Source organism: Hyaena hyaena, unplaced genomic scaffold (assembly GCF_003009895.1).
Source record: "Hyaena hyaena isolate Hyena2069 unplaced genomic scaffold, ASM300989v1 scaffold_353, whole genome shotgun sequence".
NCBI lineage: Eukaryota > Metazoa > Chordata > Mammalia > Carnivora > Hyaenidae > Hyaena > Hyaena hyaena.
In genome coordinates this window covers 506152-532658 of record NW_024080987.1, presented here as the reverse complement: position 1 = coordinate 532658, position 26507 = coordinate 506152, and the positions used below count along the sequence as shown (strand labels likewise).

Sequence of the window (26507 nt, the reverse complement as noted above, 5' to 3'; positions counted from 1 at the left end):
CTGATATCAAGAATCGGACCCTCAACCAACTGAGCTACCCAGGTGCCCCAATCCTGCAATTTTAATAGTAAACTCCTTTGCTCACCTATTGATTTTTTTTTTCCATTTTGGTACATTCCATTTTCCAGTTAACAAAAATGTTTATAATTTTGTCATGATTTAACCACCTTCATCCACTGCTCTCAGCTTTTGTTTTCTCCCTTGGTGCTACCTCGATGTGATTCATTTAAGCTTTACCCAGTAGGGTTATTGATCTGCGACCTTGTATTGTAAAGGATGAAAGTAATGTTTTCCTTTTTAAAAGCTTTCAAAAGCTTGTTGGGTTTTCTTAAAAAAAGAAAGAGAGAGAGAGAGAAAGAGAGAGAGAGAGTGCATGCACAACTCATAGAAAAGAGTTTGATATTTGGCAAGTGGAATTTGGAGGGAGCTGAAGAGTAAAGTCTGAAGCATTTCAAAAAGGAAGGAAGAGCATGGACTGTTCGTGCTCATGAAGCCAGACCTCATTTCTGCATGGTGGTTGCTCCCCAAGGCCATTGGAGCAGTGAAGAAAGTAGCTAAGGATCAAGGGTGAGAAAGACAAAGAGCATAAAAAAAGAAAACCGAATAGATTTTGAATCAGTGTTAAAGTTGATAGCTGAGGAGGGAATGTCTCAGTGGGCCAGTTTTCATTAATGTGTACTGGAGCAAGACACTGTCTTCTTCTCTATCTTATTTCCTGCAAGGGTCCAGGCCAACTTCCTTTTTGAGGAACAAGTTAGAGCCAGCTGGTCTCATGTGAGTGATGAGACAGGTCTCCTCTCTTTCCTGCCTGGAACACTGGATCTTACAGGGCCTCTATTCATAGAATATTTAATATATATATATTTTACTGCTAGCATATGGATGGAACCCACACTGGACCAAAGTTTTATAATGGAGATGTCCTGACTGAGTGCTTTCTGGTTACAGGATTCCCATCAAACTACAGTAGAATCTGGAATACTCAGTCAAGTGAATCTAGAATAAAATCACCTCCTATCAATCATTCATCTATTTATGTATTCATTCCTGTTTACCGCCTGCTGTATAATGGCATTGTTCTCAGTATCAGAGGCTACATTCATACAAAGAGAGATACAGTCTTCTCTCACAGAGGACTCTCTTTACTAGAGACATCAGACTTCAAGTAATTACAATTAAATACAGTAAGCACAGCAATAAGAAAATATAAGATACCGAGGAAGAGTAAACGTATTGGGGTCCATCCCTAAAAAAAGGCTTTTGAAATTAATTTTAAATGGTTGGTTTAGAATTAACTGGGTGAAAGATTTACATTGTGGGTGTGAATAGGAAGAAAGTACAGTAAGGTAAAGGTTCAAAGCTGAGAAAGAGCATGGGGTTTCTAGAAACTATTATTGAAGTATTCAGTATATGGGCTGGGACACCAAACATGATGGGGGAGCAGATAGATTGGGAAGGGAGCAGGCAAAGAGAACCTTGTCAGTTATGCTGAGTTTGGATTTTAGTCATAATTTCTGATTTTAGTCATACTATAGTATGGAGAGTGAATTCTGGGGCAATACTGAATTCATGGAAAAAAGTTAGGGGCTGTTGCTATAGCTCAGAATAGAGATGACAGTGCCTTGGATCAGAATAATGATAATAAAGATAAAGAGAAGTACATACATTCTAGAAATATTGAGAATGTTCACTGAAGGCAATTAGTGAGTAGATGGAGGTAGAGGGTGAAAGAGTATCTGATAAAGGATGACTCCTGAGCTTCTGCCTTGGACAGCTGGGTGGATGGTGGTACCATTTATTAAAATAGGGAACACTGGAGAAGAAGGAATTTTAGAGAAGGAAAATATATATTTAATTTTTGACCTTTTGTATAAGGTGCCTGTGAGGAATCCAAGTGGAGATGCTTTAAAAGCAGCGGGTTATACAGATTTTAAATTGAGAATAAAGGTCATGGCTAGTGATAGAAATGTACATATAGTTTTGGAAATAAATAACAAGTCATTTTAGTCAGAGTTTAGAGAATGGAAGGAGAGAGTATAGAGGAAGAGAAATAGCTAAGACAGAGACATATTTAAGGGCTGACCAGAGACAAAAGAACCATGAAGGAGCTGACAAAGAAGCAGGAAAAGGTACTTTATGGAAATAAATGGAAAGAAGTGTTTTAAGAAGGCCAATAATGTATACTGCTGCAGAAAGATGGACATTTATTAGGAAATTTTCTTCCCCACAGTGTCTGGGTGGCTTAGTCAGTTAAGTATCCAACTCTTGTTTTTTGGCACAGATCATGATCTCAAGGTTCATGAGTTTGAGCCTGAGTCAGCATATGCTTGGGATTTTTTTTTATCTTCCCCTCTCTCTGCCCCTCCCCCACTTGTGCTGTCTCTGTCTCTCTCAAATAAATAAACATAAAAAAAATTCTTCCTCAACATGATAAGGACTATTTCATAGATTTGTTCAAATGTCCAGGATGGTGGATACTATTGTTCCCCCACTCAGATCCCTTTACCTGTGGAAGCACCTGTCCCTAACTGTAGTGATAGCTGATAACATTAACCAGCTAAACTTCTTCTTTGGGTAGCTATCCTCAGTACAATAGGAGCTTCATCAACAAGGAGGCATGATTCCTCACCCCACCACCACCCTCAAAACACTAGACAGTGATATACCTTTGCCTCAAGATGGGACTTACTCTGTGTTGCAATTCATGTTCCAGAGCTCCCTGGGCGGGGAGGGGGGGTGGGTAAGGCCAAATTCAATCTCCACTGAGAGCTAAAGATTTTGTCCTTCTGTTTTCCTTGATGACAGGAACACCCAGTGGTGCTGACAAAGTTTATCGAGGGGGCCCGGGAAGTAGAAATGGATGCTGTTGGCAAAGATGGAAGAGTAAGTGCTTTATCCCTATACCCTAGATCCCTGCCTTCCCATCAGGTTTTGTTTTGTTTAGTTTTGTTTTGTGTTTTTCCTTAGTGATTTTGGAACAGATTAGAGGTCATGATGTCTACAAAACATGCCTCTAATGATAGTGGACAAGCTGCTCAGTCCAAAAAAACTTCAAATTCACTGACAATTTAGGAGATGTGTCGTGGGAATCATATATCTTGTGTTTTATATTATTAGAATTCCTCTTTGATGATATTCAAAATTAATTATCATCATGTACTCATCATTCTTTTTGATAGATTTTTCTCCCTCATTTTCTTTTGTCTGTGGGTTTCCTTTTATGTTTCAATGAGTATTATAAAAACATCCAATACTTTGCTTTCTGAAGTTCCTAATTGAATCCCTCATTTTTCTCCTCTCTTGATTTCCCAGCCTCCACCTTTTTATTGCATTAATAAAGACAAAACTCAACAGAGTGGGGTGGATAAGGATAATAACATAAAATTAGTTTACCAAATCACATCTTGAATTGCTAGCACAATGAATGCCTCCAACTTTAGGGAAAAATGAAGATGTGAAGAACACGTTCTTTTAGATTGCCTGGTGTACTAATAAGGCACTCATGATTTATCTTGAAATATAGGAAGTTATGTTTTAGGGAGTCCATGTGATATTTTTTGCTTTAATGAAAAATAAAAAGTTTTCCTTCATTTTCTACTTTGTAGATACTTCAACACAATACTGAAAATGTTAAATCATTTTTGGCTTTTTTGTCTTCCAGATTAACAGTTAGTTCAAAGTAGGGTTGTTTACACACACACACAGACACACACACACAGACAACATATGCTGTTTTATACATATATACATACACATATACATATACATATATACATATACATATACATATATACATACATATACAGTAATTATGACTTCATACTGCAAAATCATACAATTCTGAGTTTAAGCACCCTTCAAAATCATTTATTTTAACCTCACACCCCCAAGGATGAGAATCTTCTTCCAAGCATCATCAGAGAGTGGTCACCTGCTTTCTGCTTAATAACTTTGGTTACACAGAGCACAGAAAGTTGTCGGGTTGAAAGATGTCATAGATATATATGGACATCTTGTTTATTCCTTCTTTTGAAGTGAAGTCTGTTTCCCTAGAATTTTTTCATTCCTGACCTTCTGGCCTCCAGAGTTGTAGAGCATATGGTTAATCTTTCTCCCTTTCAACATTTTAAGTATTTTAATACTCAGGTATAATGTGAGAGGGATGTCATCATACCAGTGTCAACGTGGAGAATGTAAGACTGGCATAGGGGCATTTGTGTTTTTTTCAAATATTGTGCTGGTAAAGTAGTGCTGGTCTGTTGGTCTGATTTGGTTCCAATTTGCTAGGGTATGCTCTTAACCTAAGCTTCTCTCAGACATCAACTATTGCTTATCAGCCTGGACGCCTTCTTTTGGAAATGTTCCAGGTTATTCACATAATTTTTAAACAGTCACATTCAAAAATGGACGTAGTACTTCAGCTACATTATGATTTTTTCAGAGCTCAGTGGGAGTATTGTCTCCCTATTTCTAGACACTATAAAAAAATCTGAGTGCTTACTATGCACTAAATATCATGTCAAACACTGAATATGTGTTCATACTTATCCTTATAAACATTCTGTGAGACAGATACCATTGTTAGCACTGTCTTATCAGAAACCAAGGCTACAAGATAAAGTACCTTGCCCAGGTCACAGAGCTCATAAGTGACAGCAGGAGACTCTAATGTTACTCTGCTTTAAGTCATTTATAAATCTGATAAACAAATCATGTCTGTACTTTATTTGTCTTTTACAGTTACCCAATTATTCTCCCCCACAGTCAGCTTTATCATTTCCCAAAGATACACATACTATTAACATTCAGGTTATGGTGACTGAGACCATAAACTTTGGAATGTGACAGATAAGGTTGAAAATCCTGAGTTGGCCATACAGTAGTCACGTGCATTTGGGTTATTTCTTTTTATATTGCCTTAGTTTGCTTACCTCTGAGAGAAGGCAAGAATAATTTCCTCTTGACTCCCTTCTTTCTCAAATTTCAATTTTTAAATGTTTATTTTTGAGAGAGAGACACACACACAGAGTGCAAGCAGGGGAGGGACAGAGAGAGAGGGAGACACAGAATCTGAAGCAGGCTCTTGGCCCCACACTGCCAGTACAGAGCCCGACGTGGGGCTTGAACTCATGAGCCACAAGATCATGACCTGAGTCTAAGTCAGACGCTTAATTGATTGAGCCACCCATGTGCCCCTCTCAAATTTCAATTAAAAATCTTAATCTTTAGATCTGAAGCCTTCTTCTTCATCCACCTAAGCTACACCATGCACCCAGCTATTCACCTCTCCCATCTTTTCTTTTCCAGTATCTAAAACCTTACCTGGAAGGAAAAGATAAAGATCCCTCCAGTGCCTCCCAAATGCTTCAGTTTCCTATTTGTTCTCAAAAGTCAACATGAGTCAGTTTAGTTGTCCTTTCTTCCTATTAGGTCCTCATTTCCTATAATGACTAGTACCCATTCTAGTCAACAGGGGAGGGAGGGCAGCTCTGCCACTCTCAGTCCATCACTGCACAGGGAGGGAGCTAAGTCTACATGTGCAGCCCTTTTGTACTCCTCTCATCAAAGACTGAGCAAAAGAACTAGTCAATGCTCGAGGCATCTGTTACAATGGGGGGTGGGTGGTGTTGAGACAGTAGCTTCATTAAAATAGGTGCCTGACGACTCTTTCTGAAATCATCTTTCGGCCAGGTTATCTCCCATGCCATTTCGGAACATGTGGAAGACGCAGGTGTCCACTCGGGAGATGCTACTCTGATGCTGCCCACACAAACCATCAGCCAAGGAGCCATTGAAAAGGTCATCACCTATAAATAAAAGTGCAAGGGGGAAAAGCAAAGATTGAAAATAAATGTTTTTAACGAGGGAGCAATGTAGGTCATGCCCCCAGGTGAAATGTATTTATGAGGGGAACTTTCTTGCTCTGAAGAGTACCTTCTGAGTACTCGACATGGGTACCTTCTGGCTCTGGTTGGATAGAGGGGTTTGTACATGTGACATGCAGAACCTCCCTGCAAGGAAACACCCTTTCTTTCGGACCATAATGTCTACCTTGCAGAGTCCAGAGCAAGAAAAAAGTACATCAAAGAAATCTGTCTGGTCTCTTTCCAGTGCCTTGTAATTTCGGGGCCTGCTTTTCTCAGCCAGTAGGTCAGGAGATTAACACTACAGTTTGGACTGAAGTTTCTGGTGCTGAGGCATCCGGACTGAAAGAATTCTATTTAGCCCTCAAAGTAAAATCAAATTATATAATGGTGGGCAGATAGAGACCTTTGGCAGAAATAATTTTGTAAAATTATTTGTTCTCTTCTTTACTAGTCTGTTATGAATATTTGGTATGTGTTATTATATTGTTAACAGACGCCTACTAGTGGCTTCTGTTATTATTATTGCCATTATTATTGTTACAGTTATTAGTGGAAATGTAGCTCTGCTTAAAGAGAAATTAAAGAAATCTAAATTTAAGGTGCTGTAGCTTTTTCATTGTGTTTTCTAACTAAATATGCTCTTTAGCGCCATTATCATTGTCCTTTTGATGCAGGTGAAGGATGCCACCCGAAAGATTGCAAAAGCCTTTGCCATCTCTGGTCCATTCAACGTCCAGTTTCTTGTCAAAGGAAATGATGTCTTGGTAAGAAATGGCCAAGGTGCTTGAGAGGACACCACTGCTGTGTCAGCTTATGTTGGTCTGTGTCCCTCTGGTGATCTTCTCTGTGCGCATAATCACAGAGCAGCTGAGACTCCTGCCACTATTTGTGTCTGAGTGTAGGTTGTTGCACAATCTATGATGCCTGCCTTGTTTGAAGACACAGGCCCTTGGTGGCACTGATATGTCAGCCACGGTTATGTAAAGCACTCTTATCCACTGGGAAAGATCACTGTCTGCCATCTACAGTGTAGTATAGATGGACACACAGTGACTGTCATAAAGTAGTCTGAATATGTAGAATGGTCCTAAATTACGTGCACTGAAGTTTTAGATCCTGTTTACCAAAAATAGTTAAATCAACTTGACGAGTCTTAATTAATTTACTCTATTTAATGTAAATAATCAGTAACTGATATTGGATCAGCATTTACTGTGTGAAGGCATATGGTGGTAATAATGATGTGTAAGCCACAGTTTTTATTCCCAAAGATATTCAGTTTGGTGAGGACTGGGGAGAAGATGACTTTATAGATAACTGTAACATAAGCTAGAGTATAACTGCTGGAAGGAATGTACAAATATATGGCATTGGAATCGTAGAACAGAGGGAGCATGTCTGATAGCCTCTGTGTGTGTGTGTGTGTGTGTGTGTGCGTGCACACACGTGTATACACAAGTGTGTGCCTAAGCGTGTATCTGCGTGTCATATACCTGACTTGGGGTGGATTTGATGGGAGATTTTATATTTTAAGCTGAATCTTAAAGAATGGCTGGAATTTTGACAAGTAAAGGAAGGTAGAGAGGACATTACACATAGAACATCTAAGAGAAAATTTGACATATTTTAGGAGGTAGTGAGTAGTTAAGTTTAGCAAAATCATTTTTCTAGGGAAACAGTGGAAGATAAACTTAGAAAGTAAAATCGGGGTCAGGGAAATGGTATAAGATAGCATAGAGAGGTATATATGGAAGCAAGTGAATAGAAGGCCTTCAAGGACTAGACTTTAATTTGATGGCCAGTGGAAACCCAGTGAAGGCTTTTCGGTAGGGATGTGACATTATCTGAGCTCTGCATTCACATCTACAGCAGTGTGGGGGGGCGAAATTGTGGAAAGTGGATGGAAGAAAGGCAGAATTCAAAAATACTGATGAAAAAGAAAATGGTTAGCAAACGTTCAAGCAGTGGGAAGAGAAGGAAGAGATTGGCAAAACAAGAGCTGAGTCCCAGTGAAAAACAGCTGGAACCCAGGTGGTAGGGGGGATATTAATATATTGCCATTGGTTCTCAACATCTGCCTCTGTTTTTGAATTTTGTTATCTTTCCAGGTGATTGAGTGTAACCTGAGAGCTTCTCGATCCTTCCCCTTTGTTTCCAAAACACTGGGAGTAGACTTCATTGATGTGGCCACCAAGGTGATGATTGGAGAGAACATTGATGAGAAACCTCTTCCAACATTGGACCATCCCATAATTCCTGCTGACTATGTTGCAATAAAGGTAAAATTAAACAGAATTTAAGTTTCAAGGAAATTAAAGGAACAATGTTTCATCAAAAATAATTTCAAGGGGTGCCTGGCTGGCTTAGTCAGTAGAGCATGCAACTCTTGATCTAGGGGTATGAATTCAAGCCTCATGCTGGATGTGGAGGTTACTTAAAAAAATATTTTAATAAAGTAAAACAAAGATCTTCATACCTTACAAACCTTCTAACTAAAGTGCTGGACTAGGGATTTATGATCTTTCCTTTAAATAATACAATGCAGTTGCACCACAGGTAACTTTATATGAACTTTTATCCATTTCAAAAATAAAAAAAAAATCATTTAGAATTGCATAGCTTCAAAAGTAACCAGCTGAGTGAATTATAAACGACGTGAATGTGGCCCATATGTGATGATGTCAATTTAGTTGGTAAACAGAAATTCTGGACATATTTTGTTAGGACAAGATTTGAGTTGTGCCCCTTTTGAACTACACCAAGACTTCCAGAATGCATGGATCTTGGAGAAGTGTTACTCTTTGGTGGCAGTCAAATTCTAACTACCTTGGCCACCCTGTCTAGTTTCTATTTTCTTCAGTGGCACAATGTTTCCACTTGAAAAGTTGAAATAGCACCTGGTATTCACGGTGGTGCCATGTAGGTAATGAAATTGATGGCACCTTTGTGAAGATTAACCAGAGAATTTAAGATCTGTTCACTAATTTCCAATATATATGTATATTCCTGGTAATACTTTAATAATAAAGCCATTGTGCTCCTCTAGATGCATCAGTATGCCCATGCACAGAGTATTTATTTATTTTTAATTTGTTTTTGAGAGAATGCACATGTGCATGTGCACAAGCCAGGGAGGGACAGAGGAGAGGGAGAGAGAACGAGAGAGAGAGAGAGAGAGAATTCCAAGCAGCCTCCATATTCAGTATGGGCCCATTGCAGAGCTCAATCCTATACTCCTGGGATCATGACCTAGCCAAAATCAAGAGTCAAATGTTTAAAAACTGAGCTACCCAGGTACCCCAATGCACAGAATATTTATAATTATAGCCTTTAACTACAAGCTTAAGCATGAAGCATGAAGATTAGTGAGTTATTATATAAATACATTTGAATATTTTAGAAAAAGCATATGATGAAATTAATTTATATTGTGTGATGTATTTTTGTGATATTTACATATTTTGAATACCTTCAAAAGATTGCCATTCCTATATGTACTAGTGACCTCAACCATAATTATGTTATAGCTAAGACTGCAACTTCTGACTTTTACAGTGGAAGCTTTAAGTGGAAACTATAAATCAAAAAATATTTATTGATCTTACTTAACTTAATAATTTACGATGCCTTGGATTTTATAGTGCATTATTATATTGGGTAAGAGTGGCACTTTATTCCTGGAGACTAACAACACAACATAAATTGTTAAAGCTTACAGTGGGGATTATACATAAGTAAAAATATATAGGATTATACATAGGTAAAAATACATAGGATATTTTTGTTTGTTTGAGGCCAATAAGTAGATGGCCCTGAAAAAAATTCTATATATGAATTTCAAATTCATGTTTCTTCGTTCTTATATACAGAAATATACATACAATCATCCACATCTGTGTATAAAACAATTTCCATCTAAAAATGGTATTGATGGGTAGATATGCATTTTTGAAAATGCACTGTATCTTCTAGTTTACAGCTTTCCAAATTACATTTGTATGAATCTTGACTTCTTTTTTAAATATTTTTTTAAAGTTTATTTATTTTTGAGAGAGAGAGAGAGAGAGAGTGCACACAAGTGGGGGATGGGCAGAGAGAGAGGGAGACACAGAGTCTTGAAGCAGGCTCCAGGCTCCGAGCTGTCAGCCCAGAGCCCGACATGGGGCTCAGATTCAAACCGTGAGATCATGACCTGAGCCGAAGTCGGACACTTAACTGACTGAGCCACCCAGGCGCCCCATATGAATCTTGACTTCTTAAAAAAGAATTTCTTACTTATAGTCACTCTTCACATAGGCCTCGTGAAGTTGGGTGGATGTCGACAGATGAGGGTACAGAGAAACTGGAGTGCAGAAATGTATAATAACTCGACTGAGACTCACCTAGGGAAATGACCCTGGGCTAGAACTCCCAGGAGAACTTAGAACAATACCAGAGTCAAAGGAAAAATAGTCTAGACTAGACAAATGGATATATTCAAGGAATAAGAATTGGACTCTTAGTGAATTGCACTGATAAAATAAATGAAAAGGAAACACTCCTATCTATGTTCTAGTTCATATGAGAGTTCTGGGCCAAAGTGGTTCCGAAGCAGAATGTTTTTCAAAGCCTCTTAAGAGGTGTCAACAACGGTTTCATGTCTTAGAAGTCAGCTTACAGACAGACATTTCTGGCATGGTTGCTTGTTGCAAGTTCAAATGATCCGAAAAAGAAGAGGAAGGTTTCAAAAGCCTACCAAGAAAAAAATGTGTTTGAACTTTGTGTCTGGGGAAACGAATGCCCAGTAGACTTTGTTTGAAATCACTCCAGTAAGAATATGTGTAGGCCAGATTAGTAACACTGGCCTAGACTGCTCACAGGGGCCCTATTTACAGAAATAATTTGTGATTATTTAACCCAAGTTTTTGGCCAAGAGCTCAAGAAATTCTTGGAACAGAGTTTTAAAGCTATTTTTCAAGTCAGATGCTTGGACCAAAGAAAGGTTTTATGTGTCTACCATAGCCTAAATGAATCCTGTGAGAGACGGTTCACTAAATATATTTATCCTTTCATTCCTTTTATACCTTTCTCTCACATAGTTTTCCTCCCCGTTGTTTCTGACAGGCTCCAATGTTTTCCTGGCCCCGGCTGAGGGATGCTGACCCCATTCTACGATGTGAGATGGCTTCCACTGGAGAGGTAACTAGTTAATGATCCATGAACACTTTCATTAAATCTACTTTGAAATCTATGGTTTTATGATCTGAATATAATACAGTAAGTAAGCTATTAAGAAGTAAGGGGGACACAAACTTCTGTAATCAGAGTAAGTCTGAAAGAGCTAGGAATTTTCTTTTCTTTTTTAAGAGTTTATTGTCAAGTTGGTTTCCGTATAACACTCAGTGCTCATCCCCACAAGTGCCCTCCTCCATGCCCATCACCTCCCTTCCCCTTCCCTCCCCCCATCAGCCCTCAGTTTGTTCTCAGCATAGGAATTTTCAACCAAAGAAATATCTTATATTTTTATAGACTGGAGTTTAAATTTTCACTTATATTTAACTGATGAATACAATATACATATTCCTAATTCATTTCCACATTACACATTGGAACACAGCTTCCAAATATTTCTTTAGATATCTAAGTAAATATCTCCTGGGTCTTTCTGTTTTATTTTAAGGTCTCTGTGTAACAGTGTTTCCCACCCCCACCCCCCTCATCCACTTGCTGCTATGAAATTAGATCGTTTAATTTTTACTAGCAACATACAGAATGATTGTACAGCATTAGAAAGACCAAGGACCTAACACTGTGGAATCTATAAATAAATGCAAAAATCCCAGAATAACCTTCAAAACAAGTTTAACCTCCTGGGGATTATCTAAAACCTATAATGGGCTTGGCCACTGGATGTCCCTCTTCACTTGTGTTGGGACTCTTGTCGGCTGAAGGTTTCTTTAAGAATGTGAACTGTGTTTCTTGTAGAGAGCTGTCAGATTCTAGAAAGTTCCCTACGTGTCAGTGTCAGGACATTTTATGAATCACCTCGCCCATGACAGACTTACTGGCTACAACCTTCAGATTCTCATCAGTGCACATCAGAGTGGCAACATCAGACTGTGAGGCATCATTGTTTCTTTGCTATTATGGAACACCTGAAAGGAGAAAAAATATTTAATTGCAATAAATACGTGATGTTTTATATGGTTGCCTGGTTACGAGCTGCATCTGTGCTGAGAAGGCAAGTGAGCCAGGACAGCAGGCAGTGAGGAATAAATGGCTATCTTGTTTGTATTTGGATTGGCGATTACCTTCTTTTAGCTTCTTTGCAGCTGCTTTTAATTTAATAGGTGAGAAAACCTAACTTTAAAATGACGGTCCTACATTATATTTCTCGGCCTCTCAAGGAAATACTCCTCAGGTTCATCATCTTGATCCCATGGTCACTCAGTAGCAGGGCTGTTTTCAGTGGGTCCAGAGTTCAGATCAGAAAGAGATCTGTTTTCCTTTGTGCTGTTTTCTCTAGTGTGGTAAACTTGTTTTCAGCGCCTATGTCCATTCTGCCTCTAGACATACACTATTGGAGTTGTTGAAATATGAAGATATGAAAGAATTAGAAGCTCAGCTCACCTTTTTTGTATCTGTTTCAGAAGTATAAAGATCATTGTTCTATGGTTAGAGTCATACTTCCAAGTGTCACTGAGTGTGATGTTACAAGGTCTATTTCATAACTGAAATCAGAATAATAATTTTAGCTTAGTGAAATCTCAGTTATGCTTCAAAGAGACATTTTCAGTGCACACATGACTTGTGGGATTAAATAAACCTTTAGTTCTTGATCTAGCTAAGGGGTGTTTTATTTTCTCAGTGGCAAGGTGATGGTAGTCCTAAGGTTGACTTGAATATGTGACTGCTTTCTATGGTTTTTTGGTAGAAAATTGCTGACACCTCTTCTGTGTTGTTGTATCTGCTGTTACTATGTAATGGCCTAGTCCTATTAGTAGAATTTGGGTTTCATTAACTGAGGTTGACATTACTTAAGCTAGTTGGCCATTAATTGACCAAAGAAAATGTTCACTGTTGAATGAAAAGCAGCTTGTACTGGTGGTTGGCTGAAGGTCATAGTCATGAGAACATCCTTATCACAGTAAGGGAGTCATTTGCTTAAAGAATGAATTTAGCCATCATCAATGTTATTTACTATAATGGTGGTTCTGTACCTGTGCCAAATGATGATATGCATGGCAGAATCTACTTCCGTCATGCTCAAATATACCACTTGCTCTATAGTTATGGTGGCCATTTGACTTGTAGCTATATTGTAGCACAATTACCCTCTTTGAAACCTCTGTATATCCTAACATTATATGTTAGCTTGGAATTGTTTTGTTTTGTTTTACATATGGCTGTGGTATTCAGAACTAGTAGCAGGGTATTTTGGTTCATTTTATGAAAATGACTTTTAAAAAAAGGTCCTTTGAGACTTTCATGCATTTATTGAATTTCTCAGAAACCTTTCTTATAAGCTGTACAAAATGACTACTAACCAATTGATCGGCAGTTGTGCATTTGTGCTACTGACCCATGAATTCACGCACTGTGGCATAGCATACATAACATATACCGTTATTTAAACATTAAGTCATATTAACATTTGGTAACTCACCACATTATGGACCAGAAGCTGTGATTTGTATCCAAATAACTCACAGTAGAATCCAGTTATGTTGCTCCATGGAGTGTTGTTGGATAGAGAAAGAATTGCTTATTCATTCATTATGCTTAATTAAAAACATAAGATACATCTGCCTCAGCCAGCCTTTTAATCCCGGGATTCAGACTGCATGGTCTTTGGGCAACTCAATAAAATCTAGCAAAGGAGTCTATGAATAAAGTGCTTTCCATTTGCATTTCTTTCTTTCTTCCTTCCTTCCTTTTTTTTTTTTTGTAAGGGTTTTTGACTTGTATTGGCTTCTTTTTATTTTATTTTTTAATTTATTCTAAACAGGTGGCTTGCTTTGGTGAAGGCATTCATACAGCTTTCCTAAAGGCAATGCTTTCCACAGGCTTTAAGATACCCCAGAAAGGCATCCTGATTGGAATCCAGGTAAGTGGTACATGGTTGCATGCACACCCCTGGGCACATGTGAAGAGTGACTGTGTCAAGGACCTTAAGTGTGGTATAAAAGAGCGGAGATTTGTTTAAAGTTCCACTAAAGAAAACAGCAACTAATAGAAAAACTGGACATTTGTTCTCTTTATGTTCCCCGAGTTTTGCCTTTTTCCACTAAAGCAGCCAATTCAAATAAGTGCATAAATAAAAAGAAAAAAAAAGTAAAAGTCTCTAGTGGAAAGGATCTAGGATGCCCTAAAAAAGGAATCTCTTCTATTCCTTGGTTTTATCTTTTATAGATGTTCTGCTCTTTGTTCTTCTTCCTTATCCCCTGAACAAATGCTGTCCATAAAGTTCAGTTTCGCCTCATCTTTACTCTCTCTCTCTCTCTCTCTATCTCTTGACTCTCCCCTTTGCCAACTCATGTCTGTGTTATCCACTGTTCTATCCATAACTGTCATCTTTAAGTCCTTATCCTCAGTCATCCCATATCTCCAACAATATCTGGATGGACCTCTATCTGGATGTCTCAAACACAATACTTCCCAAGCTGAACCTATATTATCCCTTCCCAACCTCTGTTCTGTTCTTTCTTACGTTGATTCATTCACATTTCAATTTCTACATAGATCTACAACTTATGGTGGGGTTATATCTCAGTAAACCTATCACAAGTTGAAAATACCATGGATTTACTATACCTACCCTGCTGAGCACCATAGCTTAGCATAGCCTACCTTGCAGTGTACCCAGAACACTTTATGTCAGCCTGCAGTGGGGCAGAATCATCTAACACAAAGGCTATTTGTAATAAAGTATTAAATACCTTATGGAATTTACTGAATGCTTTACTGAAAGTGAACAGCAGAATGGGTATAAGTGTATTGGCTCTTTACCCTCATGGTTGTATGGCTGACTGGGATCTGCTGCTGCCCTCCATCACAAAGATTAACCTACTGCACATCATTATACTGGAAAAGATCAAAATTCAAAATCTGAAGTATGGTTTCAACTGAATGTGTATGGCTTTCACATGATTTTAAAGTTGAATTTTTTTAAGTCAAGGAATGTCTCTAAATGTCAAAGATCCAAAGATGAAGAAGATGTGGATATTAGTTGAGGAATTTTCTCAGTCTGAATCTCCACAACTAATTCAAAGTTATTGAAGAGGAGTAACTGAATGGGCTTAAGAGTCAGCAGAGCCCACAATATACTTGGGAAGATCTTGAAATATTATTATTTGATAAAATCTTCTAAGTCAAAGCAAGGTGAAATAATTATAAGAGAGTATCTTTATACAATGAAAAGGGCATTATTGGTTTATTATTGCAAATCAAATGGAAATCTTAGGGCAAGATGGTAGCTGGGAAACTTCTATGACTCCTTGGAATAATTATTGTAAGAATGTACAGACTGTTCTGTTTATAAATTTCCTGAAATATACTAAATCCTTCCCACCTGGTCATTCATTTACATTTGAGGTTAGTAATTCTTGGATCATATAAAAATGATAGATGGTCTTACATATCACCCCTACCATACTTTTAATAAGCTCAAACCCTGCATGGTTACATAAAAATCAATAAAAAATATAATTAGAGCAGTTCCAGGTATTCTCGAGTCAGTGGGTGATTATTATAGATACCATCTCATTAGGGTGTCTTAATATCAGTAAATTAGACTCTGGAGACTGGATTGGTAGTGGCTTTGGAGAAGTTCCTACAAAGAGCAACTTGGAATTTTGCTTTGTAAAGGTGCCAGAAGGGAGATGGTGAACAGTTAGAGCCGAGGCTAACAAGATAACTTGTAATTGTGAAGCTTAATGGCAGTTTAGAGACACATCACATCATATGAGAGACTCATCATGTTATAAATGGGTATTAAGTCTTATTAAGTCACAAGTATGAGAGTATTTGCCCAACTTCCAGTTATGGCTTAAAGTTTAATGTGAGACCTGGGGGCATTCAGAGGAGACCATGCCCTTAGTCCCGATCTTCACAACTAATCATAATACAGCTAACATTTTAAAATACCAGTTTAAGAAGGCAGTGATGTATAAAATTGTGCCTTGTTTGGTTCCAGTGCTGCAAGGAAATATTAAGCAAAAATTAACTTGATCCCTATGAAATATTTGTGTGATTTTGGCGTCAGTGAACAGAATTTTTTGCTTTGTAGGAGAAAAAGGGGGGTTGTGTAGGGTAAAAAGAGTTTTCTTAACGGAATGAGGTTCTGCCCATTGAAGTTTTATCTTTCAGTACATTCTGTTTTAAAGAAACAGTGTTCCAGCGGCTACATGAGCTCTTGCAAAGAACTTTTTTCCTGTGTATAAGTGCACATGTTTGGGCTTTTAGATTGGAATCTCTTTTAATTACAAAGTTTAAAAAGTATATTTAAAGAAGTGTTTGGTATAAAATTATACTTAATAAAATATTTGTAGCTGTGGTAAAATTGATCATCAGGAGATGGACAAGAATCACTTTTTGACCTACTTAAATGGGAGGCAAGGAAGAGCCGCCATTACCAGCGATTATTGGATAGCCTCTCGTTACTGTTGGGGGGGGGGTTTCTTTTAGAGTGATTTTTTTAAATGCATAGGCATAAATTTAAGTGAACAATATGACAGAATATTCTAACGAGAGAGTTCATGGCTATAAAACTTGCTGGGTATCTTCTCTGACAGAAAGGGATGAATTCTAGCATCAGCCTTTTACCCAAACTGTATAGCAACTGTAGATGAAGTAATTAAGGTTCCATTTTTTAGTATACATTGTACTTTATAAGAGGGTTTTACTTAATATGATTCAACTTGGTCAGAATAATTTGTACAAATTCATTTGAATATATGAGCCAGAACTGAGAAGGACCTAAAAAAGTACTACTAATACATATGGGCATTAGGGCCAGTAAATACAAAGGGAGGCATTTAGTGGAGTTACCTAATGAAGTTCTAAGAAAGAAATCCACAACTGCCTTTTGATTAATTCTTAAGATTATCACTTATTTAGCCTAATGCTGCGTAGACTTCACTCACAGAAGAGCACTGGTAGCCAGCACCAGTGCAGTTAATTTGCTTTATTATTCCTTCATGTATAAATGAGGAAGATAGTCGATATCTGTCCCATTTACTTGAGGTACAGGTCTTCTTTTCTCTTTATGTCCTCCCGCTGACCAAGCTTCCTGCTATGAATAGGAAGATTTAATTGAAGATACCTTAACTCATTAATATTCACGACAGGTTGCAAGAGAAAACTGGGGGAAAAGTGAAATATGGAGGAGAGGTAAAAGTGGCTCTGAGCCAGGAAAAATTTTTTCTTATTTTTGGTAGTTTAACACATATTCTAAATAGTAAATCATTACTAGCAAGTATCAGCAACTTCTCAACATTTAGTAGAGTCTGTGTGTATGTGTGTGTGTGTGTGTGTGTGTGTGTGTGTGCGTGTGTGTGTATGTATTTGTGGGGGGGGGAGGGCACAAACACATTTATTGATTTGTTATACTGCAATCTTCCTAACCTTTTATTTCTCTTCTCTTTCTCACCCTACTCCTTTATACACACAGATCCTCTGTTTCTCTTCCTCTCAAAGTTAAATCCTGTGGGTCAAATTACCTGGGGAATTTGAAATAGTCATAACACCAAATGTGTATAACTAGAACTTTAGGGGAAAAAGTATCAAGATTTAGATTTTGTCAAAGGATCCCTTTCAACTTACATGCACTGGGTCTCTAACAAGATGCTTTCCATAGGCCTAGATCCTAACATAAGAAAGGCATAATGCAGGTTTATATGACAACAAAATCATCTTTGATTTTCCTGCAATATTTCCAGCCTCCTTTCATCCCATTGGGATTTATTTTTAGTTGCTATGAGTAGGCAATCTGCCTTGTTTTGAAGTTTTCTGGAACACCCCTTAACAATAAATGATTTACTCTAGAGTAGATCAAGAGCGCTCGCTGTGTTTTCCCCTCTGATTGGGCTATTCAGTGATGTTTGTGGAGTGGCGAGCGCCGTCGCCATCCTGACATCTGCGTTTCAGCATTGCTTGGAAACACAAAGCAAGCATTTTATTTGAAAAAGACAACTCCAAGTGACATGAATAACCTTTTATCTTCAATACAGAATCATTAGGAACAACCATAGCATTGTCGATGCAGACGTCCCTGTAAGGCCACAGGCACCACACAATGTTAACTTGGCTTTCTGTTCTGCAGCCAGAAGTTGGATTAATGTGAAAATGATAATTGGAGGAAATATATATATATTTCATTTTTAAAGGACTTTCCTTCTTATAAACATTTTCCAAGAAATAAATCAGCTTGCACTTTTCACCTTTAGTAACAAATGGTTTCTTACCTAGGTATTTTCAATCAGCTATTAAATCTGAAGCTACTCAGATGCAAGCTGACAGCCGTAATTTCTTTTTGTAGAGAGGCTGTTTTATGTGTCACAAGTGTTCAATACATGTTTGATAGAAGTTTATAATGTGGCTATGAAAGCCAACACCCCAGACCAGAAGGCAGAGTGGTTCCCCGGCTGGGAACTGCCAATACTGTCATGTTGGATATTTATCTTTTCCACTTGGGGGACAGCATTGAAACAGCTCCATAATGAGGTTCTGACTGGTGTCTGCAGGTCTTAGAGGACTTGCTGACTTATTTTACTTTAAAATAGCAAAGAAAAAAATTACATTCTAGTACTCCTTCCTCAACATTTTTCATTGTGACTTTGGCCAAGTTTAATGCATCTCCACCTCAAATTACAAAATGAGTGACGGATGGGTCTCCTATTCCCTCTTCCCTCCTATTCCTAAACTTAGGTGTGCATCGAAATCCCCTGGAGGGTTTGTTAAAATGCAGATTACAGGGATTCACTCTGAGAGCTCCTGATTCCACAGATCTGAGGTGGGGCTCAAACTTTTACATTTTAAACAAATTCCCAGGTGATGCTGATTTCCCAGGAAACAACATTTTGAGAACCACTGTACTTGTGAAATGATATTTTAGAAAATGCTTTCAATGTTATCACACAGCCATATATTATTAGTGATATTTTGCTAGAGGAAAACTTAAGATATTGAGAATAGTTTGTTCAATATATAATTAATGTATTCATTAATAAATATATTGGACAAATTTATGTTGAATCTTCTCTTTAAAATTTTTTTAAAAATGTTTACTTATTTTTGAGAGAGAGAGACAGAATGCATGTAGGGGGAGGGGCAGAGAGAGAGGGAGACACAGAAACCGAAGCAGGCTCCAGGTTCTGAGCTGTCAGCACAGGACCTGATACGGGGCTTGAGCCCACAAACCATTAGATCATGACCTGAGCAGAAGTCAGATGCTCAACTGACTGAGCCACCCAGGTGCCCCTGGTTGCTTCTTCTAACATGCTTTAGTCCTCACTTAAGTGTGTCTTGTGTTCAGCTGAAGATCACAATGTATTGTTCCAAATTAGAGATTTTACAAAATTCAGAAGTTCGTTTAGAATATTTCATGCATATTTACTGTGTTTCAAGGAACCTTAAAACATGAGGAAAACCTAAAAGGCTATCTAATTCAGTCCCTGGCTTTCCAAGGAGAATCAAACTTGCAAAATGATTGTCCTATTTTTCTGCCTAACCTATTCTTAAAGAGACTGCCACATACCTCTTTAAATTGCCCTAAAGCCATGGAGTTACTGATTTTAATTTTTTTTCTTTCTTTCTTTTTTTTTTTTTTTTTTTTTTTTTTATGTCTACCCATGAACTTCTTGCATCTAAGGCCCATTTTCTTCCTGTTTGGTCCCAAGCAGGAATAGAGAGCTACTATCCTGGGCATGGTTACAATTCGTATTCTAGAAGACTGTCATGAATAACCCCTGAGCCTGCCTTAGCTGAGATTCATCCAGTTGCATTTATCTTTTCTATTTGCCAATAGTTTCCTCTCATAAAACTGCAGTTCTGGGATCGAGAGGGCCAGAATCTTAAAGAATTTTATATTTGAACACAGTCTTTGGAGTCTTTTCCTAGGATGTAGATCTGTTCTCAGAAAGCCTCTGCAGGCAAATACTAGGAGGTTTTATGGGCTGAACGTTATCAAAATTGTACAAGGATCTTGGTATGTTTTGTTATGGCAATTCTCAGTTTCTCTGAGACTCTGAAATAAGATCATCTCCATGATATTTTTTTTTTACCTATTACTAATAGGGTTTCTAAACAGATTATAAAACATTTACTGAAGTAACCAAATTATTTCATCTGTTTACCAACTTTTTACAAGGGAAAACAGCCAAAGTGTTTTCATTTAAGGCAGAATAGATATGTTTTTAACTGTGTATGATTTTCATATTCTAATTAGCTCAGTAACTTAGACATTAATGAGGTCAAGGTAAGGGGTTGACTTGTGGGTAGGCCACTTAGTTTTGTTTTTTTCTTTTTTTTCTTTCACTCTGACCACTGTCTTTCAAATACTGGCTGGTCGTCACAGGAAGGAAGTTAAGTCCAGGCAGGACCTGGAAACTAGACGGGTCCAGCTGAGACTCTAGGAAGTTCACAGCAATAGTCTCTAAGAAAATATCTGAACAGTGAGAGAGATCAGGGAAGCCTGTCTGGAGGTAAAATATATGTGAAGAGGACGTTGGCTTGTATTTGAAGTGTGACAACCAGTAGAGGAAGCCAATCTTGGAAACTAGGGTACAGGGACAGGAATCTAGTCTCTGAGAGGCTGAAAAAAATATTTTAATAATAATAATTAATACTTAATGAGAACTACTAATGGCCAGGTAACTGTGTTCAATTACTGCACTAACACCTAAGTAATACTTACTTATAAATGAACTCATCAAACACAATGACTCTATGACACAGATATTGTTACTATTCTCATTTAACAGATGAGGAAAGTACATCAGAGAAGTTAAGTAAGTTGCTCAAGGTCACACAGTTCATTGTAGAGCCCCGAGATGTAGATACACTACTATCCTCACTGCTGTTTTAAAAATGAAGAAACAGAGATTCAAGACATTAACTTTTCTAAGGATGCACCAAAAATGAATGGAAAAGCCAGGATCTGAAATGCAGCCTAGTGTCTCCAGAGCCCATTCTTTTACACTTTACTTTAGACTTAATGCAAAACTGAGTTCCAAATGGTTGACCTATTGCAAGGAGGCAAGCACAAGCTGCTAGGAGAGAGACTAGTTACCTAAGAGCAGGACTGAGTTCAAATTCAGCAATTAGTACAGGCTGAGCAGGCAGAACAGTCAGCAATGCTGACCTAGTGCTGATGTCCTAACCCAGGTGCCCTTAAATTCTCCGTGACCAGGGGAAGCATCCATGTAGGACTGAGGTGGATCTTAATCTGCAGACAGACTAAGTAGACTAAGTAGAGAATGGAAAAATTTGAGGGCAAGGTGTGAAGACTACAGAGAGCAAGACAACGTGGGTGTAATCTCACTATATGGGGAAATAAGAACTCGTACTCACTTTGGAGGGTTAAAGGATCAAACTTGTCACTTTTGAAAATAAAGGACTTGACAACATATGGACTTGTGTTTTACAGTGTCACGAGAGAATATCATATTGCATATGACAAAATAAAGAGCAATATATCCAGAAAGTGAATTTTGTTAAATTCTTTTAATTGCAGCAATCATTCCGTCCCAAGTTCCTTGGTGTGGCTGAACAATTACACAATGAAGGCTTCAAGGTATGTGACATTAATTTTTTTTTCAAGTTGTTTTCTGTAAGCACTGAAATCTATTCACAAAAGAGAATATTAATGAATCGTAGGGAATGAAACAGCTCAAAACATATCCTTTCAACTTGAGAGGTATAACTAACTTGACAGTTTCAAAACTTCAATAGAATAAAATAATTAGAAAGACTATTTTATTAGAATAAAATAATTACAAAGTTTTAAGTTTTAACAAAATTACCATAAATTCCATAGAAGTTGCTAGCTAAAGGCTTAGAACATTTAGTTTACACAGAACTGGGACAAAATTCCAATGCATTTCCAATATATTTCTCCTTTTTCCTTTTCTCATGTCCATATGAAGTCATGTGGACTTCATAACTGTTATAGGCAAAACTCTTCTGCCACGAATACCTCCACACAAAGCCCAGTTCAGTAAAACAAAATAATTCCCAAGGCTCAGAGTGGGCCTGTGGTCATGGCACTTTGTTGATCTGATAACAAGGAATCCTCAGCCATGAATAATTCTTCATTTTTCTCCTCTACAAAAGCAGTTACAATTGATGTTATTAAATTTTTCTTTAGTGCAAATATTTTAAAATTATTTGAAGTGCTCGTGATTCTGGACAGTGAATCCAAATCTCTATTCATGATATTATTGCTTCTCATATATACCATTTTCTTCTACCTTATGTTTTAAATGACACGTGTGTGTCCCAGTAGGCTTCTTTGCTCCATGAAAGCCTTCCCTGTGATACAGTAATTGACTTTTCCATTCTAAATGCAGCTCTTTGCCACGGAAGCCACGTCGGACTGGCTCAATGCCAACAATGTCCCTGCCACCCCAGTGGCATGGCCATCTCAGGAAGGACAGAATCCCAGCCTCTCTTCCATCAGAAAGTAAGAACTGGGCAGAGATTTCTGACATTACAAAATGGATAGAGGATTAACTTTGGGAACTAGTATGATGTGAATACTTCACCTTATTGCAAGTCTTCTAAAAGTACTCTTAGCCAATTTCAGATGAATAAACCTGTGGATTATAGGGAAGTTTCAGTCTCATGAACTTGGCTGTTCCTATAACACATGATGCCATATGTGTACATGGTGATACATAGCATCTTTCAAAATATTTTCTAGTAAAGATGCTTTCCTTGATGGACACCAAGAGTTCAACAATGAGAATCATAGACGTGAAGAATGTAATGCAGCACCTTACCTCTTACATTGAACTTGAATTGTAGATAGATGTGAATATCAAGTGTAAGATTGACCAGCTGCATTTCCTCGAGGTTGTGCATCAATAGATTAGTCAGTTTATTGAACACTTGCTCAATGCAGGTGGGTATGTATGGTGGGTGGCTAGAAAAACACCATCCATTGGATTACCTAATTTACCATTCTTTGATCAGGTTGGTTATTGTGCCGTAGGCTATGTCATCATTAGGTTTTTGTAAGACATGTTATTTTAGTGCACCATGTGAGCCTTCAAGAACACCATTACATCAACACTTACAGAAGTATATGGCATGGGAAACTAAGAGATAATTCTCAATTGTTCCAGAATAGTACAGTCTACTGAATGGCTACCATTTACTGGGGCTCTTAAGAACGCATACCATTTGCTAGGGCTGTTAAGAAGGCAACCTATAAATCATTATCAAATTAGTAAAAGAAGGGCAAATAGTTCAGACCTTAGTAGACTTCCAATGATGCTATAAGCACTTGGTTAGGACTTTGTAAAACAATTAGCACTACTTTATGCTTTTGACATTTAAATGTCTCCTGGTGTGTGTAGCAGCCCAGCAACAGAATGTGAAGTGGTTTAATTCAAACTCAGGTGACTTGTTTTCTCATACCGTTAGCTGAGAGGCACTGGGAAGCAGGCAGTGGAGTGGTAAGATGGGGGATGGAACAGACCTCAATGCTGGAGAAATCACTTCCTTGTAAAATAAGTAAATATCTATCAAATTACCAATTCTTCTGGGGTGCCTGGGTGTCTCAGTCGGTTAAGCTTCTGATTTCAGCTCAGGTCATGATCTCTTGGTTCATGAGTTTGAGCCCAGCATCCGGCTCTGTCTGTCTGTCTGTCTGTCTCTCTCTCTCTGCCTCTCTCTCTTTCTCAGAAATGAATAAATATTAAAAAACATTTTAATTACCAATTCTTCTGTGGATAGATAGCATTTTGAAAAGAAAAGTCTTTCCATTTAATTAGTTAGACTTTCACCAGAATTCTTTTGAGAACACAATAAAAAATTGTAACTCCCAAATGAGTGTAATTTGAGCATCCATTGTGGGTGAAGGAGGGCAGGTGGCCATCAACTCAGTACAGCATTGACTTGAATGGCATCAGAGAATGATGACGGTAGTATTTTCAAAACTAATTATATAACCTACATCGTCACCTGCAAACTTTTGTTTATTTGAATTATTCTTCTAGATTGATTAGAGATGGCAGCATTGACCTGGTGATTAACCTTCCCAATAATAACACTAAGTTTGTCCATGATAATTATGTGATTCGGAGGACAGCTGTTGACAGTGGAATTGCTCTCCTCACTAATTTCCAGGTATGTTGTTTTTTCCCAAATAGAGCTCCATGCAGGTTTTTACTTCTGTGCCTCCCCGAAGAGTGCTCATCAATATACACATATCCTTCTTCTCCCCTTCTTGTAGCATTTAGAACGGAGAAGAATTTTTAAATAGACTCTAAAATAACGGTGCCACTATGGTGGGTCATGGACTAACTGAGACAGTTGATGATCAAGCAATTGAGATCATCAAAAGCCACAGACAGCCATGCTCTCTCATTTGCCATACAGTTATTCTCTAAATAAAAAGTGTGGTGTGGCATGGAATAAAGATACAAACTTTTGTTCCATTGTTTCTAAATGGAAGCCACCACATAGGAACAACGGTTAATGATAATTGAGGGCCCGTGTATAGTGCAAACACTCATCCGATTCGCAGAAAATGATCACCCGAGGAATGTTCAGTTCCACTTGGACATGACCCACCAAATTTATCACCTACTTCAAGACTCATTAACTTTCTATCCATCATATATTTTGCTCCTGAGTCAGTTTTAGTCCCCGGGGGAGTTGAGTGGTGGGGATAAGTGTGTTCATGGTAAGGTCTGAGTTATACAAGAAAGTCCGAAATAAATAAAAATTTTTGTGTCTTTCATCATATGTCCCTTTGGAAATCAGGAGCAGAAATTGATTTTTCACTCCTGCTTCGTTAAGTGTTCATTTTCATGTCATGTGGGTCCCTAATATTCCTACCCTTGTTTTCAGGTGACCAAACTTTTTGCTGAAGCTGTGCAGAAATCTCGCAATGTGGACTCCAAGAGTCTTTTCCACTACAGGCAGTACAGTGCTGGGAAGATGGTATAGAGAAATAGACACCCAGCTCTCTCTGATCTCAACCCAAGTCCCACTGTATCTAAAGGAACTGATCCCCAATCGTCTGCCACAGAGACAAATACTGACACCAAACTATTTCAGTTTACTTGGTTATGCCTTAGTATTCTTTTCTTTCACAATTAAATTGTTGTCAGTCAGTTTTTACAAACCTTACTTAAACTCCTTCCTAAGTAACTTGTTCTTCATGAGAATTCATTTGTTTTCTAATGCCTTATTTTTGGTGGGCTCAGCTTACCTACGTGCTTATTTGCAGCTAACATTTTATGGTGCTGATTAACAGTGATCAAGGTAGAAAAAGTTGTTGCTCTATCTTCTGAACTATTACTATACATACTTTCAAGACTCTATTGTCATGGCTTTTAAATAGCATCTGCCACACTCAGGACATTTTTAACAAGGCAGAATACTATAACAATTTGTTAAAGTGAAATACGGATTTAATTTATGAATCCCTTCATCATGATGTTTGTGTAATGTACCTTTTTTTGATAATTATTCTCAATTATCTGGCTCATCCAGGGACATCATTATCCCTTTTTACAGTACTGACTTTGAGAAGTGACAAAGGTCTTTAAAGTATGAATTTCGTTAAAGGACATTGGTTTGCAGTTTTGTGTTCTGGCGTCTGTCCGCAGATGGTACAAACCGCTGAGGTGCTTTTGTTCTTGTTTTCCTCTGGATTTCAAACTGAGCCAAGTGAAACCTTCAGATTGATGCCATCTCTCTCCACCTCCTCTCCCCTGCCAACTTTGGAATAACTTGGAAGTTATGTCCGTTCCCTTCGGATTATGGACTCTGTTGATCTACTGAGCCCCAGACTGTGCTATGAATTCCACACATTTTAAGCGTAAGGTCCCCATTCCTCTTGCATATAAAAAAAATCCTACCTGCAGGGCGACTTATGTCACTTTTAAACTTTTTGTGTTATTACAAGTGTTCTAATTGTAAACTTTTCAATAAAATACTATTAAGAGGCAATACAGTTGTGTTCTCACATTTATTTAATTTTAGTTTGTTTCTTAACATTGATATACAAAACCAGTTCACTTCTCTCGTGAAACAGGGTTTTGGGCCAGGATTATGTCATATTCTTTTTTTTCCATACAAAGCCATATAAGATATGAGTGAGCAAATTAAAATGAAAAAAATTACACCTCGGCTGTTACATTTTTTGTTCCCCCACCTTGCTTATAAGCATTATTAAAAATTTTATTATGTTGTTATGTGGTTATATATTATCTTTGATCTAGCTCCTTTCAAATATATAGCTACAAACACACACTGACTAAAGATTGCCACATATATATAATAAACGTTTATACAAATGCCTTGCAAAACACCAAGAGAAGTACTTGAACCCCATCAGAGAGGTTGATCCATATTGCCTGCTGGAGATAGTGCTAATGGCCACAGCGAAACCATATTCCAGAAACACCACCTAAAATGGGGCTTTGT

The 26507-nt window shown here is 37.8% G+C and overlaps 1 protein-coding gene across 1 annotated transcript in view; it reads left to right on the top strand.

Annotated features, from left to right (window-relative positions):
* The window catches only part of CPS1 (carbamoyl-phosphate synthase 1), a 136497-nt gene extending 110467 nt beyond the window's left edge, over positions 1-26030 (top strand). The window contains exons 30-39 of the mRNA XM_039249986.1: positions 2806-2883; positions 5692-5799; positions 6542-6631; positions 7976-8146; positions 10971-11045; positions 13855-13953; positions 21580-21639; positions 22415-22527; positions 24068-24197; positions 24924-26030. Coding sequence (XP_039105917.1) covers positions 2806-2883; positions 5692-5799; positions 6542-6631; positions 7976-8146; positions 10971-11045; positions 13855-13953; positions 21580-21639; positions 22415-22527; positions 24068-24197; positions 24924-25022 — 1023 coding nt within the window. The 3' untranslated portion in view covers positions 25023-26030. The remainder of the gene's footprint in view (positions 1-2805; positions 2884-5691; positions 5800-6541; positions 6632-7975; positions 8147-10970; positions 11046-13854; positions 13954-21579; positions 21640-22414; positions 22528-24067; positions 24198-24923) is intronic.
* The last annotated feature ends 477 nt before the right edge of the window (positions 26031-26507 follow it).